This window comes from Emydura macquarii, unplaced genomic scaffold (assembly GCF_026122565.2).
Source record: "Emydura macquarii macquarii isolate MOO-44397 ecotype Brisbane River unplaced genomic scaffold, CSIRO-AGI_Emac_v2 contig_18, whole genome shotgun sequence".
Classification (NCBI taxonomy): Eukaryota; Metazoa; Chordata; order Testudines; family Chelidae; genus Emydura; species Emydura macquarii.
The window spans coordinates 6315230-6339937 of NW_027130155.1; the positions used below are offsets into that span (position 1 = coordinate 6315230).

The 24708-nt window shown below is 41.1% G+C and overlaps 1 protein-coding gene across 2 annotated transcripts; it reads right to left on the reverse strand.

Moving 5' to 3' along the window:
* Positions 1–762: 762 nt before the first annotated feature.
* GYG1 (glycogenin 1) lies at positions 763–24046 on the reverse strand. 2 transcript variants are annotated; one of them, XM_067555101.1, is made up of 8 exons: positions 23255–24046; positions 16327–16462; positions 13725–13899; positions 13256–13418; positions 7353–7479; positions 3545–3764; positions 1862–1912; positions 763–1622 (listed from the first exon to the last, which is right to left on the reverse strand). In XM_067555101.1, exons 1-8 carry the CDS (start codon positions 23259–23261, stop codon positions 1437–1439), a joined length of 1065 nt encoding a protein of 354 aa, XP_067411202.1. In that variant the 5' UTR covers positions 23262–24046; the 3' UTR covers positions 763–1436. The 2 variants fall into 2 exon arrangements, with proteins under 2 accessions (XP_067411202.1, XP_067411255.1); XM_067555154.1 differs by lacking the exon at positions 1862–1912 and having other exon boundaries at positions 23658–24041.
* Positions 24047–24708: the final 662 nt, after the last annotated feature.

A 24708-nucleotide genomic window follows, 5' to 3' on the forward strand; every position in this document is an offset into this window, starting at 1 on the left:
CTGGTCTTACTCCATGCAGTGTTCTTATGTGGCTCTGATTCCTCATCAGGGGTACGTTTATGTACAAGGATGCTATGCTGGAACCTAGTGTATTGAGCTTTTAAAGCCTAGGGGTTGCTCATGGCAGAGAGAGCTTCTACTGCAAGTGTTCCTTAGAGCACCCTTTTAAGACCTTTGTAGGTTTAGAGATTTTTTTTTTTGAGGGCCAGGGAGTAAGCCTGTTTACATGTCTAGTCTTGCCCAGCTGTCGTATGCTAGATAACTGATCTGCCCCCTCCACTGCCTTCCAATAGGGAGACCTCCTCTATGCTCTATCACCCTGAAGTGCTTTTGGTTGACCTTTGAGGGAGGGAGAGCCTCTGGACCTCATGTCTGCTTAGCTGACTAGTTTGTTTCAGGGGGTACTTCTACAGGACTCCTCTACTCCTAGTCATACTAGCAGAAAGTTAAGTGTTTTATACTGCTGCCCATCACAAGCATCTATACAGTGGCAATTAAACCAGATAGGAAAGTAGGGATTTTGCTATTTGAGTCCCCTTTTTTGGGACTCTTACAATGTGCCCAAAATAAAGGTGGTGACCATTAAGTTGTAGGCTCATAGAATAGCTTGTGAATGTAAGGTTTGGAATCGGAGTACCACTAACCTTAGTTTTTGAATTAGTGCAGTGGTCTCCCATCTCTTTTTCAGGACTTTGAGGCCTCCTCAGATTTTGCCAATATTTTGCTTGAAATGGCTCAAGATTGAGTTAGGGAAGCCAGAAATGCATCATGAGTTTTTATTTCGCAATGAGTGCAATATTACAGGTAAAACTTAGTTTTACTAGTCCCATGGTATACAGAACTAAAGAAAGACGTTCTATCATGCTGTATGTCCTGTATATAAAAACCTGGTGAAGATCTTCAGGGTGAGACTAGTACAGTAAAGCAGTGCCTTTGCTGTTAGAAGTTGTATTAGTTTGCATGTATGCTAACAGTTTAGTACTAACATTTACAGTAAGGCAGTGTTGCAACCACTTCAACTTCTAAACAATCCCCCCCCCCAAAATAGGGCCTCCTGTATAAGATAGCAAGCAAAAGGAGTAACACCATTCATCTTTTAAAGGAGGTAAAGCACAGCCCTACAGGTTTAAAGGAATAAATATCAAGCCTGTTTAGTGCCCAGTTCCCCGTAAGTTGGTAGTTTTTTTGAATAGGCATATCCAGCAGTCTTACCTAGAAGGGAAGACTTTGGGATCATGCAGGTACAGCTGGCACAAGGATTTCTACTTTATAGCTTTTGCTCAGTTCTCACCTGTAGTACTGCAAAGACCTTCAGCCTGATGAGTTTTAATCAAGCTACTAGCAAGCTTAACTGACCATATTCAACACTTTCCTAGCTGTTTTAGCTTGGGAACAAGATCTTGTTTCTCTATGAACATCAGGCAACAGAAGTACATCTATTGGAGGTAGGTATCAAGTTTTTTCTTGATATTGTCAAAGGAGTCTGCTCCCATGTAGTCAGCCTGGCCTTGCTCCCACCTCTCCTTCCGTTCTTCTGAAGATATAGCTGGTGGGAGAGATGGTGGTAAGTTTGGTGCTGTTGCGGAAAGTGACATGTGGGACACTGCCTCTGCAACCTCTTCCTGGAAGGAGAGCATAGTAAGTAGACTGTATAAGAGTTAAAGGGCCTATTTCTAAGCAAGCAATAGAGGGCAGAGGGTGGGAGAACCAATGAGATGGTCTCATGCAAAGCAGCAAGCACTGTTTTTTTTAAAAAAGGCAGGGGTTATACAACTTTCCTAGCCAAAAAAATGAACAGATTGATAAGTCAATGGAGCGCACACAGGAAGTATTGGTCAATATTGGTTTAAGTTCTTCATACCTCTCTACAGAAGCCACAAGAGAAAGCCAGAGAATAGACCAAGCCCGATAGCTGCAAATAGTTCATTAGAAAGGTGTAAGGTGGACAAGAGAAAGCATAGCTCTAAAATAGATCAGTAACTTTGGGCTTAGAAAGGTTGAGAACTTAAAACTACTTTATATTTGGTTATATTAAACTTTTAATAAAGAGTTACTGCAAAGCTGCATTCCATACATGCTATTAAACTCCATGTGTGAAAGAGAATACAGATAGAAAGTTGCCTCAACCAGTACTTTCCACTTACTCTATAGGTGCAATTTTCCTAGACTAGCTTTTCTAGCTTTTTGTAGATTTGTCAGTCTTAATGCCTAGAGATGTAGGATTCACTTTGTTTGACCCTCTGCACCCTAGAAACTGTCAACATCAGCTTCTGGAGTGCAGCAGCAGCACTCCTAGTATGCCAAGTTCTCTTTTAGTCAACTGCAGCCTCAATCTGTGATGCATGAATATTAGGACAGTTAGGTTACTTCTACAGAGTAGCTTCTGAACGGCAAGGCTGATCACACCCATATACCATATCACTATGGGGGTGGCCCATCATTGTCTCTCCCTGGATGACACTGCCAGAGGGTGCATCTTTACCACAGTATGAGATTGCTTGTTCTCACTAATAGTTACTGCTAATCATCGTGTTCAGAATTCAGTTTTGTGATAAGGGGAAGCCTCAAACATAGGAGGTCCCTGCTCTATCCTAGTTTTAATTTTAGGCCATTCAGCATCAACATCGTGTCCTTCATTAGTCTTTAAGGAGCATAAGATGGGAATTTGCTCTGGCCAGTAAAAAAGCAGGTTAAGGTAGTTTAGTATCGTCTTTCCCACTGAATGGATATATTTCCTTTAATATCTGAAGTCTTGTTTGTGACATTAAGTTCTGTAAAAATTAGTATTGTTTTGTTACAAGACAAATCCTTTTTAAAAGAAAAAAGTGAAGTAGGTTAATATTTCTGCAGTAGTAGCAGAAATTGTCTCAGTTTACTTTTAGTGCTCAGTCTCACAGGTTCAACGACTTTCCAACTTGATATGCTGGGGTTGGAATAAGTAAAGAGGCAACATTTAGTTCAGCATATCTGAGAACTGCTGTTGTAGAATTATTCAAATTTAATCTGGTGAGGTTTTAACTGGTTTACAGCCAGGTAACTTCTATTAGTTAGTAGAAATGTTAGGTAGCTACAAATTACTTGAGGACTTCAGAATCCTGACTCCTTGTTTTGTTATCCAACTTCCTTGTTTGTGTGTCATCTGTGGGGACTGACCCCCAAAATCATAAGCCTTTACTGCTTGAGCTAGAAGACCAAGTCAGTTAGCTTGAAGTCAGTAAGATTCAGGCCTCTATGCAGTTTGGGAAAAAAATTATCCCAATTTGGTTTCTGCAGCATTGTTAGTTGCCATTTCTTCAGTAACTATTTGCAGTTCACAGTAGTTATTTAAAAGGCGAGGTGGGTAAACAGTTACCAGTGACCAGACTAACCCAGTTATTTCCTCTATACTTTCTTTCAAGTCTTAAACAAGGAGTTGAGCTACACTTCAAGTCAACGGATTCTCCCTGAAGCCTTCAGTAATTTGAAGTTTGGGATGGGGAAGTACAGAACATCCGCATTTAGACAGTTTTAATGCAGGTATCCAGGATACAAGAAGAAGACATACCGCCTTTACACCTGTACTGGTATCTTTAACAATTCCATGTTGTTCTAGTAGCGGCAAGATGTTGGTGATGAAGGTATCCCACCACATGTTGAGGAATTCTGGGTGAACCATTGTGGGATCATTTGTGTCACCTTTTATGCTTTTTGTTTTGGAGTCATATGTGTAGTTCCATGGTTTCATTCTTCCTAGGAAATGCACCACTTTAGCATTTGTACCAAACCTGCCAAACAAAGGAATTCAAATTACATACTAGATGTCCAGGCAAAGTACATACAAGACAGCATTCCATCTCCTAAAAGAAAAGGCTAAGAAATTGCAACTACCTACTGGCACTGAAAGCATCACTATGCAACAAGAGAATGCAGATACAACTCTACCTTGTGAATAGATTAAGAATGAAAATAGCCAAAACCTAGTGGTTTGGGCCATTTCAGTACTTACAGCAGCCTGTTTCTTGGTGGTTTGGTGTCCATGAAAACTCAGGATGGAACAGTCTCAAGCAGCAGTTGCAATCAGAACAAGTTTTAAAAGTGAGAGTTTCCACTAGAGTCAGTGATCCAAAAAGCTAGGCACCATACACTTGGCTTAATCAACCATCAGTGACAAGATCACTGGTTTTAGTCTTCAGTCCTATAGAAGGGGAGGTTCTAGTTGGTCAGAATACCCAGCTTGAGAAAGCTTCTGCCACTTCATCTCTGCAGAAGGTAGTTTAGGCATTCTAGAATGATGCAGTCTGTCTCACTTGCCATGGTGAGACTGCATGGGGTATTTAATTCTCTCCTCTCCCCCGCCCAGACACAATATCTTATTTCAAATATATGGCTTTTCAGAACCCTTAAACATCTTAGATCTCTAGATAGATCAAGAGTCTGATTACACTTAGTTTTTTATGGAAGGGCTACAAAAATCATTATGTAGTTTTAGTGATGCAGCTATGGTGTGGGTGTACTTTTAATAGCAATCTAGCAGGAACCTTACCCCACTGAACTCTTGGTCTTACATTGTTAGAGTTTGCCTCCATTCAAAGATTGTTTGTGAGAGCTTGGATAGAGTTTCTAGCCCTTCTGGTTGCAGAGGAAGCTTTCTATCAGGAACCTAGTCTAAGCAGTATGCTGTCTACTCAAGTCAGCAGGCATACATTTTCTAAATGGTGAACTACTCTATTTTCATTTTAATGGGAACTTTAAATCATTGTTTTTGATATCCATATTCCCCATTTAATTTCTGATCATTTCAGTAGAAATCAGATCTAGTGTTGCAATCACCAAGCCCAGATTACCCCCCAGCTGCCAGATGCCTCAACTCTCTCCTCTGCAGCTGGGAAATACTCCCACTTTCTTCAGATCATGGGGAGAAGCATAACTCCACTGATAAGCTCTGCAGCATGTTAAAATTTGGTGTTTTGGGGTAGTTTAAAACTAAATTTTATTAAATTGTATGTTTTCATGTGTCAATATAAATGAAAGTGATATGATGTACTGTATGATCTTATACAGCAGGAGGAATCTTGCAGCAGAGTTTAGGTCAAGCTTACTGTTAAGTACAAGTAAAGCTTTTCAAGGCAATCTCTTGGATGTTGTTTTCAGGCTTTACATGCAGTGCCCGAGAGGCTAAAGAATCAATAGATGGCTAAGTTTAGTTTTTAGCTAGTCAAGACCACTTTAATGGAATTAAGACAATTCCATTTGTCCTTTTGAGGGCCTGCCTTCCATCAAATGGATCTGTTTCAGACATGTATTCTGAAGCCAGTTTCAGTCAGCCTCTGTTTTAGATGTGATCAGGCCAAATGGAGCTACAAGAGGATGCTTTAAAAACTTAATGCTTCTGTGTTTAGGATGATCCTCACTGATTTGTGAAAAAGATTAGACTTTTAAAGGGAATTGGTCTTCTACAATAGTTACACCCACACATTCCATGCATTCCTGGATTGTTCTGTTGCCACTCATTTTGGAGTCAGTCAGGATGAAAGTGCCTTTACATAATTTGACTACAGAAAGCTCTGCTAATATGCTCAAACGGATTGCCATCAGTGGTATTTCCTTGTCTTCTGCCTCCCTCCCCCATTCTACCCAGAGCTGGGGTACCTCCACCCAGTGCTTTGAAGCTTGACAGCATGCATTACTTTATATAGTCTTTTTCCTTTCAAAAAGTGATTACCAAAACAGGCGTGAATTTTAGCCTCATGGTATGGAGGCTCTGAAAGATTAGATACTGATATCAGTATGTTTTAAGTTTGGTTCATTCCAACTATTGATCTATATCTAGAGGATCTAGCAGATATAAAAAAACCCCTCACCTAGAATGCTTACTGTGGTGACAGTCCAGAAGCCACTAGCTTTAATCCAGAAATCCAGAAGCCACTAGCTTTAACATCTCATTCAGTTGATTGTGCATCTTAACTCAAATTCAGTTTGTAAGGAAGTTTTGCCTGGGCCAGGCAGATCCAGCTGACCTCTCATGGCAACATAGTCAATAATAAAAGTTCTTCTGTGACATGACTAATCTCAGTAAGGCAGTAGCCAGGGAGAGTAGGGTGTACATCACAATAGCTTTTAGCTTACTGAATGCTGTTTATTCTGACTACTCAGTCTAAGCGGATATTCACTTTGGCTTGCATGCATTTCTTCTTAAAATAAGTTCTAATTTTAACCTGATAACATTTCAGATCACAAGACATGGTTTGAATTTGAGCCAGCAACAATACTGCTTATGTTAGCTGCTGCATTAATCTCTAGCAACATGATGTCACCTAGAGATCAGTTAGAATTTTCATGCAGTTGTTCCTCACTTGCTTTTGACATAGTTTTGCAGTTAACATGGTCCAGTTGTAATAAAAAGAGCATAACTTGCATTCATGTTTGAATAGCTTTTTACACACTTTATGCTGTAACAATCCTAGAGATTAGATCAGAATTAGGCAAGTAATAATGCAGAGTACCATTATGTGGGAAAAACATTACCTGAAATGGCAGGGAATTACAGAGGCATTGTGCTCAGGACAAAAACAAACTTTGTTACTTGCTACCCTCAGAGCTGGGTATTGCAGATTTAGGGATATTGCTGTGAGGTGGTGTAAGCAATAGAGGAAAAGCCTCCTTTTTAATGACACACAGGTCTGCTTATTTGCAGGATACATAACATGAAACTGTCTATGCAGCTTTTTTGTTTTGAATCAAATGTTTATACCACTTATGACAGCCTCAAAAAGGGACAATCCGACAACTATGCTAGTATGATTAGTTTCAGTAACAGAGGTCAAAGAGGAAGGAAAGAAATTATAATCTAGCTAGAAGTTATTACCATACCCAGCCCATGTTGGCTTGGGCTAAATCTCACTCAATCAAACTCTTTAGCAAGGACAACTGTTGCGCAGATAATGCCTCTCTGGTCACAGTAGTATATCTGTGATTAAAAGTGTTGAGTTGTACTCTTGCAATAGAGCAGGTGCTTGTCAAATGCACCTATGCTAGGGTAAATTAATTCAAAGAACGAGTTGCTGCCACTGACAGAGGTAGTTTTGGCCACAGAAAGAATAGTTAGAAATACTAATCAAAATGGAAGTAATCTAGGTTAAACCATTGCATGATTCAAAGTGAAATGAAGAGATAGCTAGTGCAATCACGTACCCTTCATTTGGTGTAAACCCAGGATCTCCACACTGAAATTGATTCAAAGAAGTGATTTTATACAGCCTTTTCATCAGCTAGCAAGAGATTAGTCAGCTGCAGAAGAGCTCTAGCAAATTTGGCCCATATAGTGGCTACACTAAATTATGAATTATTTTTCCACAAGAAAATTTTGAACTTACGCTTTAAATGCTGGAAGGTAGGAGTATAGAGAAATGCTGCTTAAATTATAAATAAATGGCAGATGTTTGTTTATATCTGTTGTTGCCCAGTTGCTGAAGAAGGTGTTTAATAACCCTTGGTCCCCTCCTGAAAGGGAAAGATAGAGAATTAGCAGGATACAAGAAAATTATCAGTCTGCCTGTTTTAAGTTTGTTCCTAAATCACTTACATGACTAAACTGACTCTTGAATCAGTTGAACTAGCCTATCCAGTAGGAATCAGTGGCAAAACAGTAGCATTTTATTTGTAGAAGTTAGTTTTCTTCAGTTATGACATTTTCACCCTTGGAAGGACACATTACAATTAGCCCTCTTCCTCTTGCCAGAGGCAAATAGATTTCTAAATTTAAGTCATACTTTAGGCTATTTTACCTCCCAAAAGACAGCCAAAGTCTTAGAATCTCTAATGGCATGTGCATGTGGCCATGCATTTGGTCTTGCATGATGCAACTCAGTTCCATTCACAACTTGAAGTTGAGTTAAATGGGAGTAGTAAACATTGGCAATGTCAGATTTGTTATTTCAATTGCAATGAGACAGATACAGTAGACCAGATTATGATCTGTTACTCCAGATTTACATGTGTAACCAAGGTAACTTTGGCACATAGTTGATTATTAGAGGCCCACTTGTAACTCAGCACTCCTACACGTAATGAAATGGCTTTTTTTGGATCAAGGACTGGTTTGCTAAAAGCAGTCTAGGCCTTAATTACCTCTGAGACATGTCATACGAGAAATTTACTGTATTAAAGCTCCTAGTTAGCTTCTTAACCTTATGAAACTGAAAGTTTTATGCTTCAGTTGATTCATGCAATGAGTGCTCAGACCTCCATTTTTAAGTTTAGGCTAGTTTACAGCAGAAGTCAGTGAATGACTACCTGGATGCAGAGCAATTCTGATACACGTTCTCCTAAGAGACTTGAAATGCTGAACAGAATGTAAGAATTGGATTAGTCAGAGAAACCGACTTTGCTTGTGTTGTTCACTGACATTTGTTCTTCCAGAAGTAGCCTCGACACTTTTCCAGACCAAGAACTATCCAAGCCCCTTCCCCCCCCCCCCCCCCCGCCTCTTAATTAATTAGGCCATTTCTGTTTTAGGACATGATAGCGCTATTCTGAATTTGATCTTGTAATGTTGATAAAGAGTATATACAGCTTTCACACAACAGATTCTTGATGTTTGCATTTGGATTAAGTTAGCATTAAAACTTTCGTATTACTGCTCTCCCCCCACTGGTAGTATGATTAACAATTAGACTATATTTACATCAGCCAACCAGTTTGGGCAAACAAGTGTATGAGAAACCAGACTATCAATTGTCAGAGTGAAATTACCACTAGCAGAACCAAAAGGTTCAGATACAACAATTCTGAAGAAATCATGCTAATATTTTACTATTAGCTTTTTGCCAAAGTAGCCAGTTGATACAACAGTATGTTAAAATTGACGTGGGATAAATCTGAGAGAACACAGAAGCTAAATGAGTGCCATCTGATGTTATTAGGAAAACTCTTCCAAGAAATACGCAGCTTTCTGTATAGTGGGAGCCTGCATGCCTTTATAAGACATATACCATATTAGAAAGTCTCTCTACCTAAATATTTGAGATACCTATTTAGTTTTCCAACACCTGAACGCATCTTAAATACTGTATCTTAATGCAGTTCTGTTACAACAGCAGTTTGAGGTAGAGGAGCCAGAACTAGCATATTTTGTTTGTCTACAGGTTTCAGACTAAGTGATTCTACTATCCTGAGTGATTGCTTGGAATAGAGGTGTGTATGTAGACATAAAGAACAGCTGTATATTTCCCATCGTAGACCTAGTCTGACCTCTTGGGCACAGGCTAGTAAACGCCATCATCAAGACGGGATGCCAGTTCAACCTAGGCTCAGTCTACACTACAGCGTTAGGTTGACATAAGGCCGCTGACATCAACCTAATTATGTCCGTGTACACAGTACAGCCTTGCTCCCTCTGATGTAAATGCCCTACTACACAGACATCATAACTCCACCGCCACGAGAGGCGTAGGGCTTATGTGGGTGTAGTTAGGGTGATGTGTGGACACTGAAGGTTAGTTACATCAGCTGTTGGCTGCCATTCTTAATTTCACAGCAACATGCTAGAACTGTGAAATTGAGAAGAAAGCCACATGGGGGGGGGAAAGAGGCTTGTCATTGGAAGCCCAGGTGCTGTCCCCAAGGTTGACCCATAGGTTCCCAGCTCCCTTCTGGAACCTGGCTGCATCAAGGCTCCCATCTCCCTGTCAGGAGTCCGGGCGCCTGCTGGAAGCACTGCTGCTCCCTTTCCCCTCCCCCCCAACTCATGGCTCCCTGCTGCCTTGCTCGGGGGGGGGAGGGGGGGAGTTTGGGGGGAAAGGGGGGACAGCCCCCACTCACTGCCCCTCTTAAAATCTGTAGAAGCACTCCTGGTGAGGACACGCACCACCAGCAAAAGGAGGACATGAACCTTAACATAGGTTGACTTAAGTTTTTAGAGTACACATGCCCTTAGTGTTATGTTATAGTTGCAGGTATAGACAATACCTTAGCATTTTGCATCTAGAAGTTGTTTTAGATCTGAAACTACTAACTGCTAGAATACCAACTTGGATCCTAGGCTAAAGGAAAGTCTAGTAGATTATGTAACCTATAGAAATAGAGTCCCTCGCACTCCTCAACTATACAATTGGCTAGATTAAAAACTCTAGCTGACTTGCTTTTAAGATTATGAAGCCTCAGCTCTTTAGAAGTTTGCTAGGAACACTGAAGTCTTGCCTAAGGCAAGCATCAGACATTCCAGTTATCAAGTTCAGTTTTCCTTCTCCCTCCCAGTTACATACATACAGTAGCATGGATCAAGATTACTGCATCTTACTATCCTAAACCTTTGGAGCAGCTGAGTTCACAGATAAGATCAACTGGTCATTTCCCTGAAATGGAAAAAGTGGTAGGTACTTTGTAAGACAAACTAGAAATAAGAGACTGACTACTGTAGTCACGTATACCAACATTTCAGCCAAGCAGTATTTTGGAAGATAGGTCCCCAAGTGTATGTACGTAATAAAAAATTAGTACTGTATCCAAGAGTTGGGACCACTGTGTGCTGTATAAAATATTCAGCAAGTCTTGTGGCCACTGACAGTTGCTTTCTTACTATAGAAAGTGGCACTGACTTAAAATTAGTATTTTAGTGTGAATTTTGTTTACTGGGGGGGGGGAAATGCCTGAGCTATAATTTTCTTGTACTCTATCCCTTAAGGATTGGAGCTCTGCTGAAGACAGCTCTGCTGACCGGATATGATCACAGCAGCACAGCATGCTACTGTAAGATTCCAGCAGTGGGTATGTGCAAGCTTTTTTTTGGATTATGGCAGAAATTTAATAAAGTGCTCCTGTTTTAGACAGTGACTGGTCTGCGAGTGTAACAGACTCAGTGGTGGAAACTGTGGATAAAGCTGAAACATTAATAGGACTCCTACACTATGCTATAGGTCAGCCTTATGCTTGCTTCTTTTTTGTTGCTAGATTCAATTCATATAACTAGGTCTAGAAAAAGCAACTATTACATCAGACCAATTTATCTAATAATGCTTATGCACAGAGTTTAAGATGGTACAGTGACATACTAACAGATCATCTCATGTGTTTAGCAATAAGATTGAGTACCATGTTAGTCTCCAACATGGCAATAATGTAGATTTTGCTTTATAAAACACAGGATTAGTTGCATGTTTGAAGAATGCTTGAGTTCAGTGCTCACTGTGAAATTACTTGATAGGCATGATGATTAACAGCACTCTTTAGATCCTTAGACAGTGCACCAGTCAATACCATCAGATGAAGTTATTGTCTGATTCCAAAGAAGCATGAACATGATTTATTCTGTTAAATTTGCTGTGTGCTACACTAGTTGCTTTATCAAGCTCTTTGAGCTACACTGTAAGGATCTTGCACGATAGAGAGTCATGAACTTCATATCTATTTGACATCCATTTGTAAAGCTAACTTCATTTGAAATATTTCAGGATCTCTGTAGATTAGGAAGCTATACTGTTCTCAAAGAGTCTTACGTTTCAAGTGAACCATTGCTCCTCTGAGGTTTGAAAGGTACTATAGAGTTAGTGGGAGACCAGTTGTCAGGAACTTGTCCTAATTAGATTTGACAGATTTGTTGATCCTGTACTAAATTAGATCAAAAGCCTGTTTACTCATGCTTTCATACATGCCACAGGCATTTTGCTTGACTGCCATTTTATAACCATGTCAAGCAAAATGCCCGTGGCATGTATGAAAGCATGAAGTGCAGCAGGCCCTAGAGTAGAGTCAGGCAACAACAGGGAGTTACTCAACCCACAGCCTTCAAGTTATCCTTTTTGATGTGCTATTTTCTTCACAAAGTTGCACTTAATGCAGCTACATTGGAGTCACTGCTTCAGTACTACAGAAATACTAAAGCAGTTTCCAAAAGCTGATTAGTCTAACTTCAGTTTATTCCTGTATGGCTGATACATCAGGCAGTTTTGTACTTACCAACCTTGCAACTAAGTTCTATACTTGTTAGCACTGGCTGTGATTAATACATCTTCAGTCTGAAAGATAGAACTGTAATAGGGATTACCACTGGCTATTTCAGAAGCTAAAATCCTGCTTTTTATTGCTGTTGGGCTTAAATTTGAGCAAGGACAGAGTCTTTTCACCTTTAAGTACTACCTATGGCAAGTCTTCCCTCACATCCCTCAAGGTAGTGAGTCCAGTTTAGTTTGCTGGTCCACAACATAGGAACTGCATGGGACTTCTGGACTGCATGAGAAGCCATATTTTGGCATGTCGAGCTATTCAGTGAGGCAGCGAATTCAACTGTATTACTAGCTTATTGAAAATGGTGCTCCAGAGGAAGTTAACACAGGGACCGCCTACAGTCAGTCGGCCACTTGTGAAATCTCATTTGGCTACTACTCTAGGCTAAGGGGTCCGCAATCAGCAATACTTGCAATTCCCTGCTTTTTTGTATTCATTCTGGCATGGGCCAGGAAATTTACTCCTGGGATTATTAGGTCTGAACCATCTTTGGAGGAGGAGAAGCACCCTGCAAGGCAATTTGCTACTCAAACAGCATGGACAACGTTGTTAAAACTAGTTAATAACACCACTGTCATCTCCATAGAGACTAATCCCTTCATCTTTTTGAGCAAATGCTGCTATTCATTAATAAAAAACATCTCTAACTTTACTCAGTCATTTGACTAGCTACTAGGAGTGGAAAAATAAGTTTCAGTACAAATCATTTAAAAAAGCCATTAAAAGCAATCCAGCTTTGTGAACATCGTGTTCACCTTATCTCTAAGGATATCCACAATTGATCCTTGTGAGAAGTTACAGCTGAAGGAAGTTTATTTTCACTGATTAATATTTAAGTGCCAACTCAGTCCAATCCATTTGTGACTAGTTTGTATCTAAAATGCAGAAAGCTATATTGGTTTATAATCTGAAGGATGTTCAGTTTCCTAGTTGAGAGCAACATAAAGAGTTTTAGAAATGGCTGTTATGTTAAATTTGGCCTAGCGTCCCCACTTAAAACTCATTAAGCTGCTTCTGAAGTCCATCTAGGCCTTTAATATAAAATAAGCTTATTAATGTTTCATGTTAAGATTTCTGACTATACTGAAGGCAGACAATCTATAGGAGTCCATGCATAGGAGTTTCCTGTAAACATGAGTACTCTTTCCAAAGAAGTGCTGGAATTTTAGAATTCCAATGTAAATAGTGTCCCCTAATGCCCATCTGAGACATTCCCCCCACCCAGCATTTCAAACAAAATATAAATTTCCATAATAGAGTAGGGGTTAACACATACCATCAAAGCTGCCTTTCTCTGAGGCAAGTTGTAACAGCTGATTGTATGTTTCAATGGAAGGTCGATAAACAAAAACTCCAGAATTAAAACAGTCAGGCCACCCCGGATCTGGTGCTGCAGACAGCTCTTCTTTCTCAAAAAGCTCATCAATATTTGATAAAACCTAGTTGTAGGGGGAGAAAAAAATTGCTGTCTGTTTTCTAGGCTAGACATTTCATAGCATTATGTCTTAATTCATTTTGCCATCCACCCCAAGATATGAAGGTAAGTGTTCATATCAAAGATCTCATTTTATGGAGGACAGCTTTGACATGGATATATTTTCCCTTATTACTGACAATTACAAGTTGTTTTGTAGGCTGAAGAGCACTTCCCTGTATGCCACGTTAAAGGTCCCCAATAGTAAGAGGTTCCTATTGCAAGCCATTAGAAGGAACTGTATTATGAATAGCAAATATATAAAACTTACCATTGTGTCTGCATCCATGAACACACATTTTGAATACTGAGTCAGTTCCCAGCAGTGGAGTTTTGTTAGTGTGACACCCAGCTCAGGTCTTTTCATTAATGCTAGATGGGCTGAATCCCCACTGTCCAAGACATCTACCAATAAGACTTCATCGTAGACCTTTTCTAGCACTTTCCTGTGGAAAGTAGTAATTGTTGATTTACTTTTGCAAGAGAGTCTCCAATATCCCCAGCCCCCAGACAGCTTTGTATTGCCTTAGAGCTCTTAGTACACAATAAGGAGTGGAAGCCTAGACTGAGTCTTGTATTTACAGTCAACTTTTTTTAAAAAAATAGGTGGGCAAAAGTCTTGTCAAGTCTCTAGCTTAGAAATAACTTAGTTACCAGGAGCACTAAGTTGAATGATGCTGGATTAGTAGCAATGAGAACTGAAGCCCTGTGTATATACGCAAGTCAAGCAGATCATGTCTTGTAGTTTGAACCTCCCACACAGTTTGCCTCAGCCAGACCTGAGAACACTGCGTCTTGGTAAGGTGACAGACTATTTTAAGCTTATAGCTAAGAAACAAAAAGCTATTAACTAGTCTGTGCAGGACTTTGGACAGCAGCTGAATCCTGAACAGTGCTACTATGAGTAATTGTGTAATACCATTCCTTCCATAGCCAACATTAAGTCAAAAACAAAATTGTTGACCTATAAAGCCACAAGGACCAGACCTAACTGCTGCTAGTTTATTATCTAGCTCATCAAGAAAGTGTTTACTTAGTCATGGGGCAGTGAGTGCAGTAGACATCTAGGTAGGTGAGTTTACTTCCTTTTACTGGGAAATGGTCTCTTGGAGCAATGTTGTGTCCATGCATCACCCTAACTCTGAAGAGCTAAACTGGAATAAGATATGAGTTCTGAAAGCTCTTGGCAGTTATCTAAGTTCAGTTTAGTCTACCCACTAAAATTAAACATAAGTATCAGTAACAGGACTAAGAGTATCACACTTGATTTCTACACACTACTTTGGGGACAAACGCTTATGGTTTCAGATTTCTGGACATTCTAAGAATAATACCAGTAGTGCAAATTGGATTAGCTAATCCCTGCTGTATTGAGTGTTCTGAGCTGCTATTTGGGAGTTAAATTGTATATCTGTATAAGTTGAATGGTCTTAAACTACAACTTTATTCTCTAGATTGTCAAATGTTGTACTTTAAGTGATATTCAGTATCATTCTAGTCCCAGTGGAAGTTTAAAAAAAAAAAAGTACTCCTAAGAGATGCATGGATGTTGCAGATCAGTAATGAAATCTGCAAGTTCTACTCATGCCACATTCCACTGGTTGTCCAAATATACATATTTTAATTGTTATGGTGGAGTTTGTATTTTCATCCCCTCCTCTTCAGGAGGAAATTAATAGCCTAGTGGACAGGAATAAGATTCACTTGAATAGAATGCTGTTGCATAATTGAGGCATTAGAGTTGAGAGACACAGATGAAGTAGCCCATTTTCTGTTAGATAGCAGAGATAAACATGGAATCACCAGTCATTACAGCAGGCAGTATTTGGCCAAGACAGCTTCCTGTGGATTAGATAATAAGGGTCAAGTAACTAGTCTAGGTAGTTACTTCCCACTCCCAAGTTCAAAGGGAAGTCATGGCCTAAAGTTAAACTTTCTAGTCAAAGACTTCTAAAGTCTGTTCCAGGCTGTAGCAAAGGCTTGTTACATTAGCATATTCAGTGCCACATAAGACAGAATAGCTCAAAGTATGAGCTACAACCAACTTGTTTATTTTCCGTCTTCATGAGGAATTTAATCCGAAAGATCAGTATTAAAGTTCCCAGGGTGAATGAGTTGTTCCAAAAGTTGACGTTCTTTCTAATGTACTTATATGGCCTCCATTACTAGAGTATCAAGGTGCCTCAAATTTTGTTGCATTTATCCTCAAAACACCTATGAGTTAGGGAAACACTAATCTCGCCAATTTTACAGATTGGGGGAGGAGGGGAGACAAATGGATTGATTTGAACAAGGTCATACAGAAAGCCTTGTAGAAGAGCAGGATACTCAACCTTGATCTGAGTCCCAGACTAGTGCCCTAAACTACTAGTTCATGGTGCTAGGCACTTTAGAAATATAGTCAGGGTCTGTTTTACCTGAAGACCTTATAGTCTAAAAATACAATACAGACCAGGTGTCAGAAAGGAAGCGTTACTATCCCTATTTTACTGATGAAGTGAGGTAGAGAGAGATGTGACTTGCCCAAGAAGTCTGTGGTAGATCTGGAAATTGAATTTTGATCTCCTGAGTCCCAGACCAGTGCCGTAACCACATCACCATCCTTCCTCTCATTGGTTAGTAGATTAAATTTAGTTATTTGTCAGTCTCTTTGGGGTACAACTTGTCAACCCATGAACTCTGGTTGGACACTTTACTGCCTAAAGCCGTAGGTGTATAGAATCTGAGGGAATACTAATTGGCATCCACTGCCCTTAGTGTTTTGTAATACTCTGACCAGGTCACTACAGAGAACTTTCATTTGGGAGTTAAAATTATTGTTAACAGAAGCATTCAATGAACAAGAAGGTTAAAATATTCATGAAGTGACTTACCTCATGGGAGCTGAGACCTGAGGAGTTATGAGTACAGTTAGTTTCTTTAGTGTTCTGTAGTGTTGCAGAGATGAACCCAAGACCAGTGCACCTTTTACATAAGAGTCATTTGTCGCTAGCGTCACAAAAGACTGATCTTGAAAAGGAAGAGAAGCTGTGTTAATATTCATATTTAGTTTTAAATCAGAGTATGCTTGCTAAAATTATTCAGCTCCACCATTGCATTTCATTCCAGAAAGTGCTAGGGAGAAAGTTATGTTGAGAAGCCTCTAAAAAGTAAATAAGCCACTCAGTGTTTAAGATCCCTTAGTAGGCATGCACAATATTTATGGAACAGACTGGCACAGTTGAGGTATGCTGCAGCAACATGGCTGTTGCTAGCTACTATTTGATTACATCAGCCAATGCATTGACAGACATGGTCCTAGATGTAGTAAGAAGCACATTACATCTTGTGTGGAGAGAAATCCAACTGGCACATCCTCCCCTCTAGTTTGCCAAGTAGAAACTTCATTCTAGTTTACACTTTGAACATAACTCACCCAGGATCTGGATGCAAATTCCTCATCCAGAAGGAGCTTAAATTCCACAACCAGCTAGCAATCCATGGTAAGTAGACATCAGCTGCAGTTCAAATGTAAGGTGTTTTTGTTCTGGCCAGCCTGCAGTGAGTCTGTCAGATAGAACTATAGTACCAGAGCCAGTCCCTCAGTGAAGTGTTTGACTCTGAGTATTCAGTGAGTTGTGTTAGCACATTTGATATTTCACTTCTGTTGCAACATGTGAGATCTACATATGGAGTTAAGTGTTGGGTAACAGTACTCTAAAATGTTATCAGAACTTGCAGATTTGTTTAGCAAGACTGTTGCAAAACTACAATAAGAATGCAAGCTTTTAATGGGAAGTGTCTTGTTAATTCCTATCTAGCAATATGAAAAGGAGTGAATTACAACTTGAAATGTGGCAACAGTTAAGATTGTAGGAGTTACTAACAGTGTTTGTTATATTTCACACTGTTCTCTCCCATGAAGAATATTTGGATTGTTACAGACTACAGTAAACCCATCCATCCATCTCTCTGGTGCCCCATCAGTCTTAAAAAATACACTAAATATATCCATCATTTATCCCAATCAAGTCAGATGACTGAGCAACAAGAACTTAGCTGGCAACTAAAATACGCATTAACTAAAGTCAGTTTTAAACTATCCCTACCAACCCTACCACAGAATTACTATCGATGAAAACAATTTTTGCAATTTAGTCATGTTTGTGCAGTTAACCTATCCTTTCCAGATTAAGATGCTTTGCAAAGAAGCACACTCACTGATTTCTTCAAAAGTTGTTTCCAAGGTGGACAAGAGTCAGATTTTAAATTAAAACTAAACACAGTTTTTAAAATAAACCTATTTAAAATTAAATTTGAAATAATGACAACTTATATTAAGGCCTAAAATCACTAAAATAAATAACATTTGAATTAGTACGTTTGCTGCCAAGTTTAAAAAAAAACAACCCCTACTGAACTGGTAAAGCACTAAACAAGCACATGGAATCAGGGTATGAAGTGCTAACACAGCTTTTGACAGTGGTAGCCTCTTCTAAAAGTGAGTAGAGAATATTTTCTTATTTTCATTTCAGTTCAGAGTTAAAAGACTAGCTGAGAATGGAAAAAGCAGGAAAGCTTGAATAAAACTGGGTGAGAAGATGGGACAATGCCCAGAACTAATCCGTTTAATTCAATAACTACAGATAATGCTTACTTTGTATAATAAATCAGTTGGTTTTAAATGCTAAACATTTGATAAGAAAAGTTTATGTACCCAGCACATTTAACGTAATTGTATTTAATAAAAAAATTAAGTGCTCTTTTTATATATTTTAATTGAATTTGAGTTTCCATTCAAGTAGACAAGAGTTTCCATTAAGGAGCTTGACAAATCAAAAGTAAAAGTTTAGTCATCTGATAAATCATTCACCTTTTTCCAACATAATATAAAATGTTAGAATTAATAATCTGAAAAGTGTACATTAAGCTATCTAATTACTTAAATGCATATACGTATGGTGTGGCCTATTTTTGGTTAGCAGAGAGAAGCAGAGAGAGAAGTAAAGACTCTGTTTAGTTACAAACAAACATTTTAATGGTTAGCAACCAGAGAGAATCCATTTTTATTTTAACTAAAGAAAAAACAAATGCAAAACATGATCTAAATCAAAGGTTTCTGCTTGCTGATTTAAATAATGATTGAAACTGGTGGTTTAAACTGCTTTTATTTAAATCAAGCCACCCTGGTTGCTTCCAAGGAAAACGGGTAGCTATGCTGAGAACCGTGTTTACTGAAACAAGTTTTAGAATTTTGATTTTGCTTCTAGGAGATTTAGCTATATTATATCAATTTAGTTCATATTTTGAATGGTGACTGCAGGTATTCTTAGAGCAAAAAGATTGAATCAAGTTCTGTTGGTGAGAAAAACTTTTGAGCTTACACTGTGCTCTTCTTCAGGTGTTTTTGGTAACCAGAGACTTCTGAGTACTTCAGGTGATTGCACATTTTACTTGAATATATAGAATAAAAAAGTGACCGTTTAAAAAGTTTGTCAGGGCAACAGCTTTTGACACAACAAACCTCAGTGTACCTCAGCTTGTCACACCCTTCTAACAGAATGTCAAAGGGCTACTACACTCTTGCAGGAGTTAGTTCTGCACAGAAGAGGCCACACTTTTGGAATGCCATGTGGAGCAACTCAGGATCAGGTATCATTCACTTACTGCAGTCCAGAATGCAAAGTGCAGATTTATGGAGCTGTTGAGAGAGTTGCCTGTGTGTGTACGGCATGTAGCTCTGATAGCTCTTATGTAAGAATGGTTGGATTAGAACCAGAGGTTTGCAGCTATGTCTTAGACTCAAAGTGGCAGCTAGGATTCTTCCCTCCACCTCTTTGCTGCCATCACCACTCCCTTAATTTTTAGGGGAAAATGATAATAAATTGGCCACGTTAGTTAGGAAGTAAATTAAGATTCTTATTGCAATAAAACCAGCCAGTGCAACTGAAGTGACATATCAAAGCTCACATTTGGCATCTAGCTAATATTGCAACTTGATTTATATTTTTGCATTAAAATGTTATGTGGTGTCAATCTTGACTTGTGTAACCAAGTTGCTGAAGATGGAGAAACTAGTATTCTCAATCTCATAGGGTGGAACACATCTTTGATATCACAAGTGGGAATATAAGGGGTCCTCTTTAAGGCATTCATGTTACATTTTTCAACTACAGCAGCAGTTACATACTATATGACAGAGCAATTGTAAGAGACTGATGTACTTTAGGGCAGTTTAGTACCTGGAATTTACATAGCCAGCACCATTGCGATCAAAAAGTTCTGTAGACCAATTTGAGAACCTCGGCTAGAATAGCAGCAAAATTAAGGTAATCTTAGACCTTCTAGATTATCGTATTTATAAGTGATTTTAACCTAGCCAAGTTTGTAGAAACTCTTGTGAAGTCTAAAACTGAGTAATGCATGGAAGGGATGGATATGTTTCCTACTTAGATTCACTGAGAATTAGTGATTTGTAGTAGTTTATATTGCTTGGTGAGTCTAGAGACTGTATAGACAGAACAATTCCCAGTCTATTAAGAACTTCAGAAACTAGTAATGCTGAACTAGAAGACACGCATACTGGAGGTGTAGTTATTTGGCAAAATTCTGAAGAACTATTTTTCTATCCTGTCCCCAACGAGCAATATGAATGCAGAAGTTGTATAAACTATTTTGCTTGAACTGTGCCAAAACAGCAAGTTGTTAGTGTTTTAAGCAGTGTAAACATTCCTCTAGTTAGTAAACACTTGTGTTCTTGTCCCTGGATTTGCAAGTTACTCTTCCCACACTACCAATGAATGAAGAGTTTTGCCTTGAAAATTTAAGAATTCACTAGGCTTGACTCAGTGAGGCACCAGTGTATTACACTTAAAATAGAGACTGTACAGACATTAATAGTCTTACAAATTAGTGACTCCATCGCTTGTGCCATCATTCAAATCAAAGTCTCTGTCCAGATGTTTTCTAGACTGCTTGGCTCTCCCAGTGATCTAACACCCTTGTTGTTTACATTCAGACCTTTGTATGGTCTCTGTAGGTCTGCCTGTCCTTTTAAAGCTGCATATTCAAGTCCTACATTGCTGGATTTACTAGTTCACCTGAGCAATACAGGAAATTCTTAGTGGCCTAGGTAACATGTATAAGGGTTTATGGTCAGAATGAAATGTTAAATTAAGTTTGAGGCTGAGCAGCAGCGAAAGCATGGAAAAGGTAGAAGTAAGGCAAATCCAAACTGCTGAGTTACTTGCTAGTTTTGCTGTCTTAGGGCAGCATGGCTTCATTTACTTTTGCTTAACAGAAATGTGGCATTGGCATTCCCTTCAGAGGAGCATCATTTTGACATTATAGCCCAGGGATGGCCAAACTTACTGACCCTCTGAGTAGCATACAACAATCTTCAGAATTTAAGAGCCGGGGTATACCTGCTGAGGCTCAGTGGGTGCACCCCACAGGACAGGAGCCCCGGTAGGCATGCCCTGCTGGACAGATACCCAAAAGCTTCAGTCTGGTAGGCAGAGAATGGGGGTGGAGGGGCTGGGGGACAGGCATAGGGGGCTCCGCAAGCTGCACTTTAAACTATGAAAGAACCATATGCAGCTCATGAGCCAGTGGTTTGACCACCCCCTGTTATAACCCAAGTCTATGCAGTATGAAATAAAACATTGTTAGTGTTAACATGCAGTGTACCCTTCCTATGCAACACCAAACCTAGGCTGTTTTGTACTGGTGTGGAAGATTCAGGCCACTTCTCTTTTAAGTTCGAACCCACAACACTTATCAGAAATAAGTTGCTCCAACTGTGCTGTCCACAGGCTATGTATGCTGTCAGATGATTTTTTGGGAACATCCTTCCACCAATTCAGGGCCCTAGCTATCATTCCCCCCCCAAACACACACTTTGTTTTATTTATAGGCTACAACAGCTGAAGGAGGAGTGCTCCTCACCTTAATGCTTCAGAGAGGTACTGTGGACATCCATGCAAATCTATAATCTAGGGCAGTGTTTCTCAAATAGCGTTCCGTGGAACCCTGGGGTTCCGCGTGCTGAGTTGAAGGGTTCCGTGAAAAAGTGGAACCGCGCCGCCGAAATTAACAGAAATTGCACGCCACCGAACAGCTGTGATCGCGCCACCGAAAGCAGCTTAGAGAGCACGCCGCCGAAAAGGGGAAGATTTCCTGGACTTGTCGGCAGAGGGTCTGGCATGGCTGCGCAAGGGTGCCGCGGCGAAATATAATTGAGAAACACTGATCTAGGGGCACCTGCTTTACTTGCCTGAACACAGATAGCCTTTTGGAAGGAGCCAAAAACTCTTAGCCAATGGCAAGCTATTTAGGATGGACCTGTTGCTAAGCAATTGTGACTGGCCTTCCATGCAGCATGTCTGAGGCCTCCATATATATGCCTAAGGCCATTACGTTTTCAAGTCTATACTTGCCCATTTTTCTATTCTAGGTAGTTTCTCATTTTGAGAGGGAGAAGACTAGATTCCACCGCTCTGAGTCACTAGCAAGTTTAAATTCTGAAGAAACAAGCTTCATTAGAACGTGTGATCAATAGGGGCATCTTTATGAGTTACTGGGAAAAAAATGCAAGGACAATTTTTTAAATAATCTTTATCAAGAAGTGTGTTAAACCCAGACATAGTAATACTAAGAATCTGAAAGTGAAACTGACTTTCTCTATCCACTTCTCTTGGCCTGGGCCATCAGTAATGACAGAAGATCATATACTCATGGCAAATTTTAATAAGATTCTTGTGCTGAAAAGTTATTAGAAAAAATTAATACAGGCTTTGAAGGGGACAGTGTTCCTTTAGAGTTTGAGTGGTAGTGTCAAACATACATCTCAATTTTTGTTAGTCACACTTCTCTGAGAAATTTCTGCTATTACAAGAGCTAATATTAGCTGAAGGATCAGAGTTTTAAAACTTCATGCATTTGAGGGCACTTGGTCTAGTCAGTTTCCACCCTTTATAAGGGTGTCACAACCATGGGGGCGGGGAAGGAAGGAAGGAAGGGATAACTGTCTTTAAGAGCACAACAGTGCAGAAATGTGCCAAGGACCCCAGTGACAGGTGCAGCACCAGAAGGTAGCTTTACTCGTTTTAGAGCAACTAGATTTCGAGTGTCATTTTCTTTCACGACTGAGCGGTTTGACAAGCCCCGATCAAAAATCCGAACAGGACACAAGTGTCAGGGCCAGACCTGACCTTTCACCGAAGTCAGTTCAGGGGACTTTGGGGGCCAGGCCCATCCGTTCTGCAAATTACATGCCCAGGAAGCGGGACCGAGTTGTGTGCACCCGGGGTAGGGCTCTCCCCAGCTCCTAGCCCTCCTCCCGGGGGTGTCCCTGTGCGGCCGGGCACTAGTTGGCTCCTGAAAGCAGGGCTTGCTCCTTGCAAGAGCCGGGGCACGAGAAATATACGGGGGCGTTCCTCGGCAGGAGGAGAGGAGCCCACTGGCCGAGGGAGAGGGGGGAAGCACCGGGGTAGGCAAGGAGCAGCTAGCCTAAAAATAGGAGCCGCCATCAGCGAGCGAGCGAGCCAGCGCGGCGAGCGCGCGCTGGGGTCCCCGCAGCTGGGAACAGGCTAGGCCGAGCCACGCTTCCTTCCCGCTCCCCGAGCCTCCGGCGGCCGCTCCCGCAGCCAGCCCCCGCGAGGGGTGGCACCAGCCCGCAGCAGTGCGGGTGGAGGGGTCTCGGCCCAGCCACAGCCGCAGCCGTCGTCCCCCCCCGCTCCCGGAAGCTCTCCCGCAGCATCGCCCAGCCGGAGAGGGGGCTGCGCTGCGCTGCGCCGCTCGGCTCGGGCATGCTGCACTTACCAGCCATGGTGCCAGTGCTGCTGGCCCGTCCACCGAGCGCCCGGGTCAGACGCTGCGGCTACTCTCGAGCCGGAGCCGGACGGAGCCGCCCCTTATATCTGAGCGGGCGGAGCCACGTGGGGCACATACGGGGCCGGAAGGAGCCGCTGGGCAGGACAGGGCAGGGCAGGGCAGCCTCTTGCTGCAGCCACCCGGCTCCCCCTGACCGCGCGCGCTGGGAGGCCGCCGTCGCCGCCGGTTGTGGGGCTCCTAGCCCTGAGCGAGGAGCGGCCAGGGCGTGCTAGCCCCAGAGGAGGGGCCCGCGCCATTATCCCCCGGGACACCCGTGCCGGGCGGCCTCCCTCTCTGCCCGAGAACAGCCTCTTATCGGGCTAATTCCCTCCCTCGAGTCCATTCCCTGCACCTGCTTTGCACGCACCCATCACCATGGTCTCGCGGCACCGGATGCTAAGAGGCCAGATCCTCCACTGCTTGTCCAGGTGCTTTGTGCTGCCGGAAAGCCATCCTGACTGGCTCGCTGGGGATTCACCTGCTGCTGGGGAATCCTTGGAGATTAAGGTTGTTATGCCACGTTCATTGCTGGGGTATCTTGATGCTCGGAGTTGCCTCCTGCGTTGCTGAAGGGGGGGATGGCGGCATTGCCTCCTCTTCTTTTCCACTGTTCAGAAGAGTTCTGTGGCCTTCTTGTGTGAGTTGCAGAGCTTGTGTCTGGTGCAAGACTCCTACAGAGAAAGTAGCCCCAAGTAGCTTCTGTACTTGGCTTGTGCTTATGGCCAGCCACAGGTTATGTTCTGCAAAGTGACCCTGTAAAAATGACAGGGTGGGTTTCTTGTACTGTTCTTTCTCAACAACGTTCAGGTCCAATTTTTTCACCTTACAAATAATATGTATATTTTTCTACCTCTTACCGCTGCAGTCTCCACCTGGGATCAAGCTTCAAGGGTCAAGCTGGATTTTGCATGTTTTGCATGTTTTTTCCCCATCACTGCTGCTAATAAATATTCAGCAATTACAGCTCCACGCTAAGGATTCTGTTGACGGTGCATGAGATGCAAAATACAGCCGCCTGTCCCAAAGCTGTGTTGGCTCTGCAGGGATAACATGAATAAAATCGTAATTGATTCAGGGGGGGGTGAGCAGCTACAGAAAGCAAATTTGCTGAACATTTTTATATAGTCATTTTTCTGACTATAAGTACAATAAATTTCCACAGGACACCTGCTCAAACCAGCTAACCCACAGCCATTGTATTGAGGGTGATAGATTATATTTTTAGGCTAGGGATGAGCATTGATACACTGCTAGGTGATGTTCAAACACAGAATGAGAGACAATTCCTGCCCCAAAGCATTTATAGTCTTAATATATATGTTGGGAGGAAACCAAGACAGAGAAAAGTGAAACAATTTGCACATGGTCACACAACAAATCAGCAACATAGCAATTAGAACTCA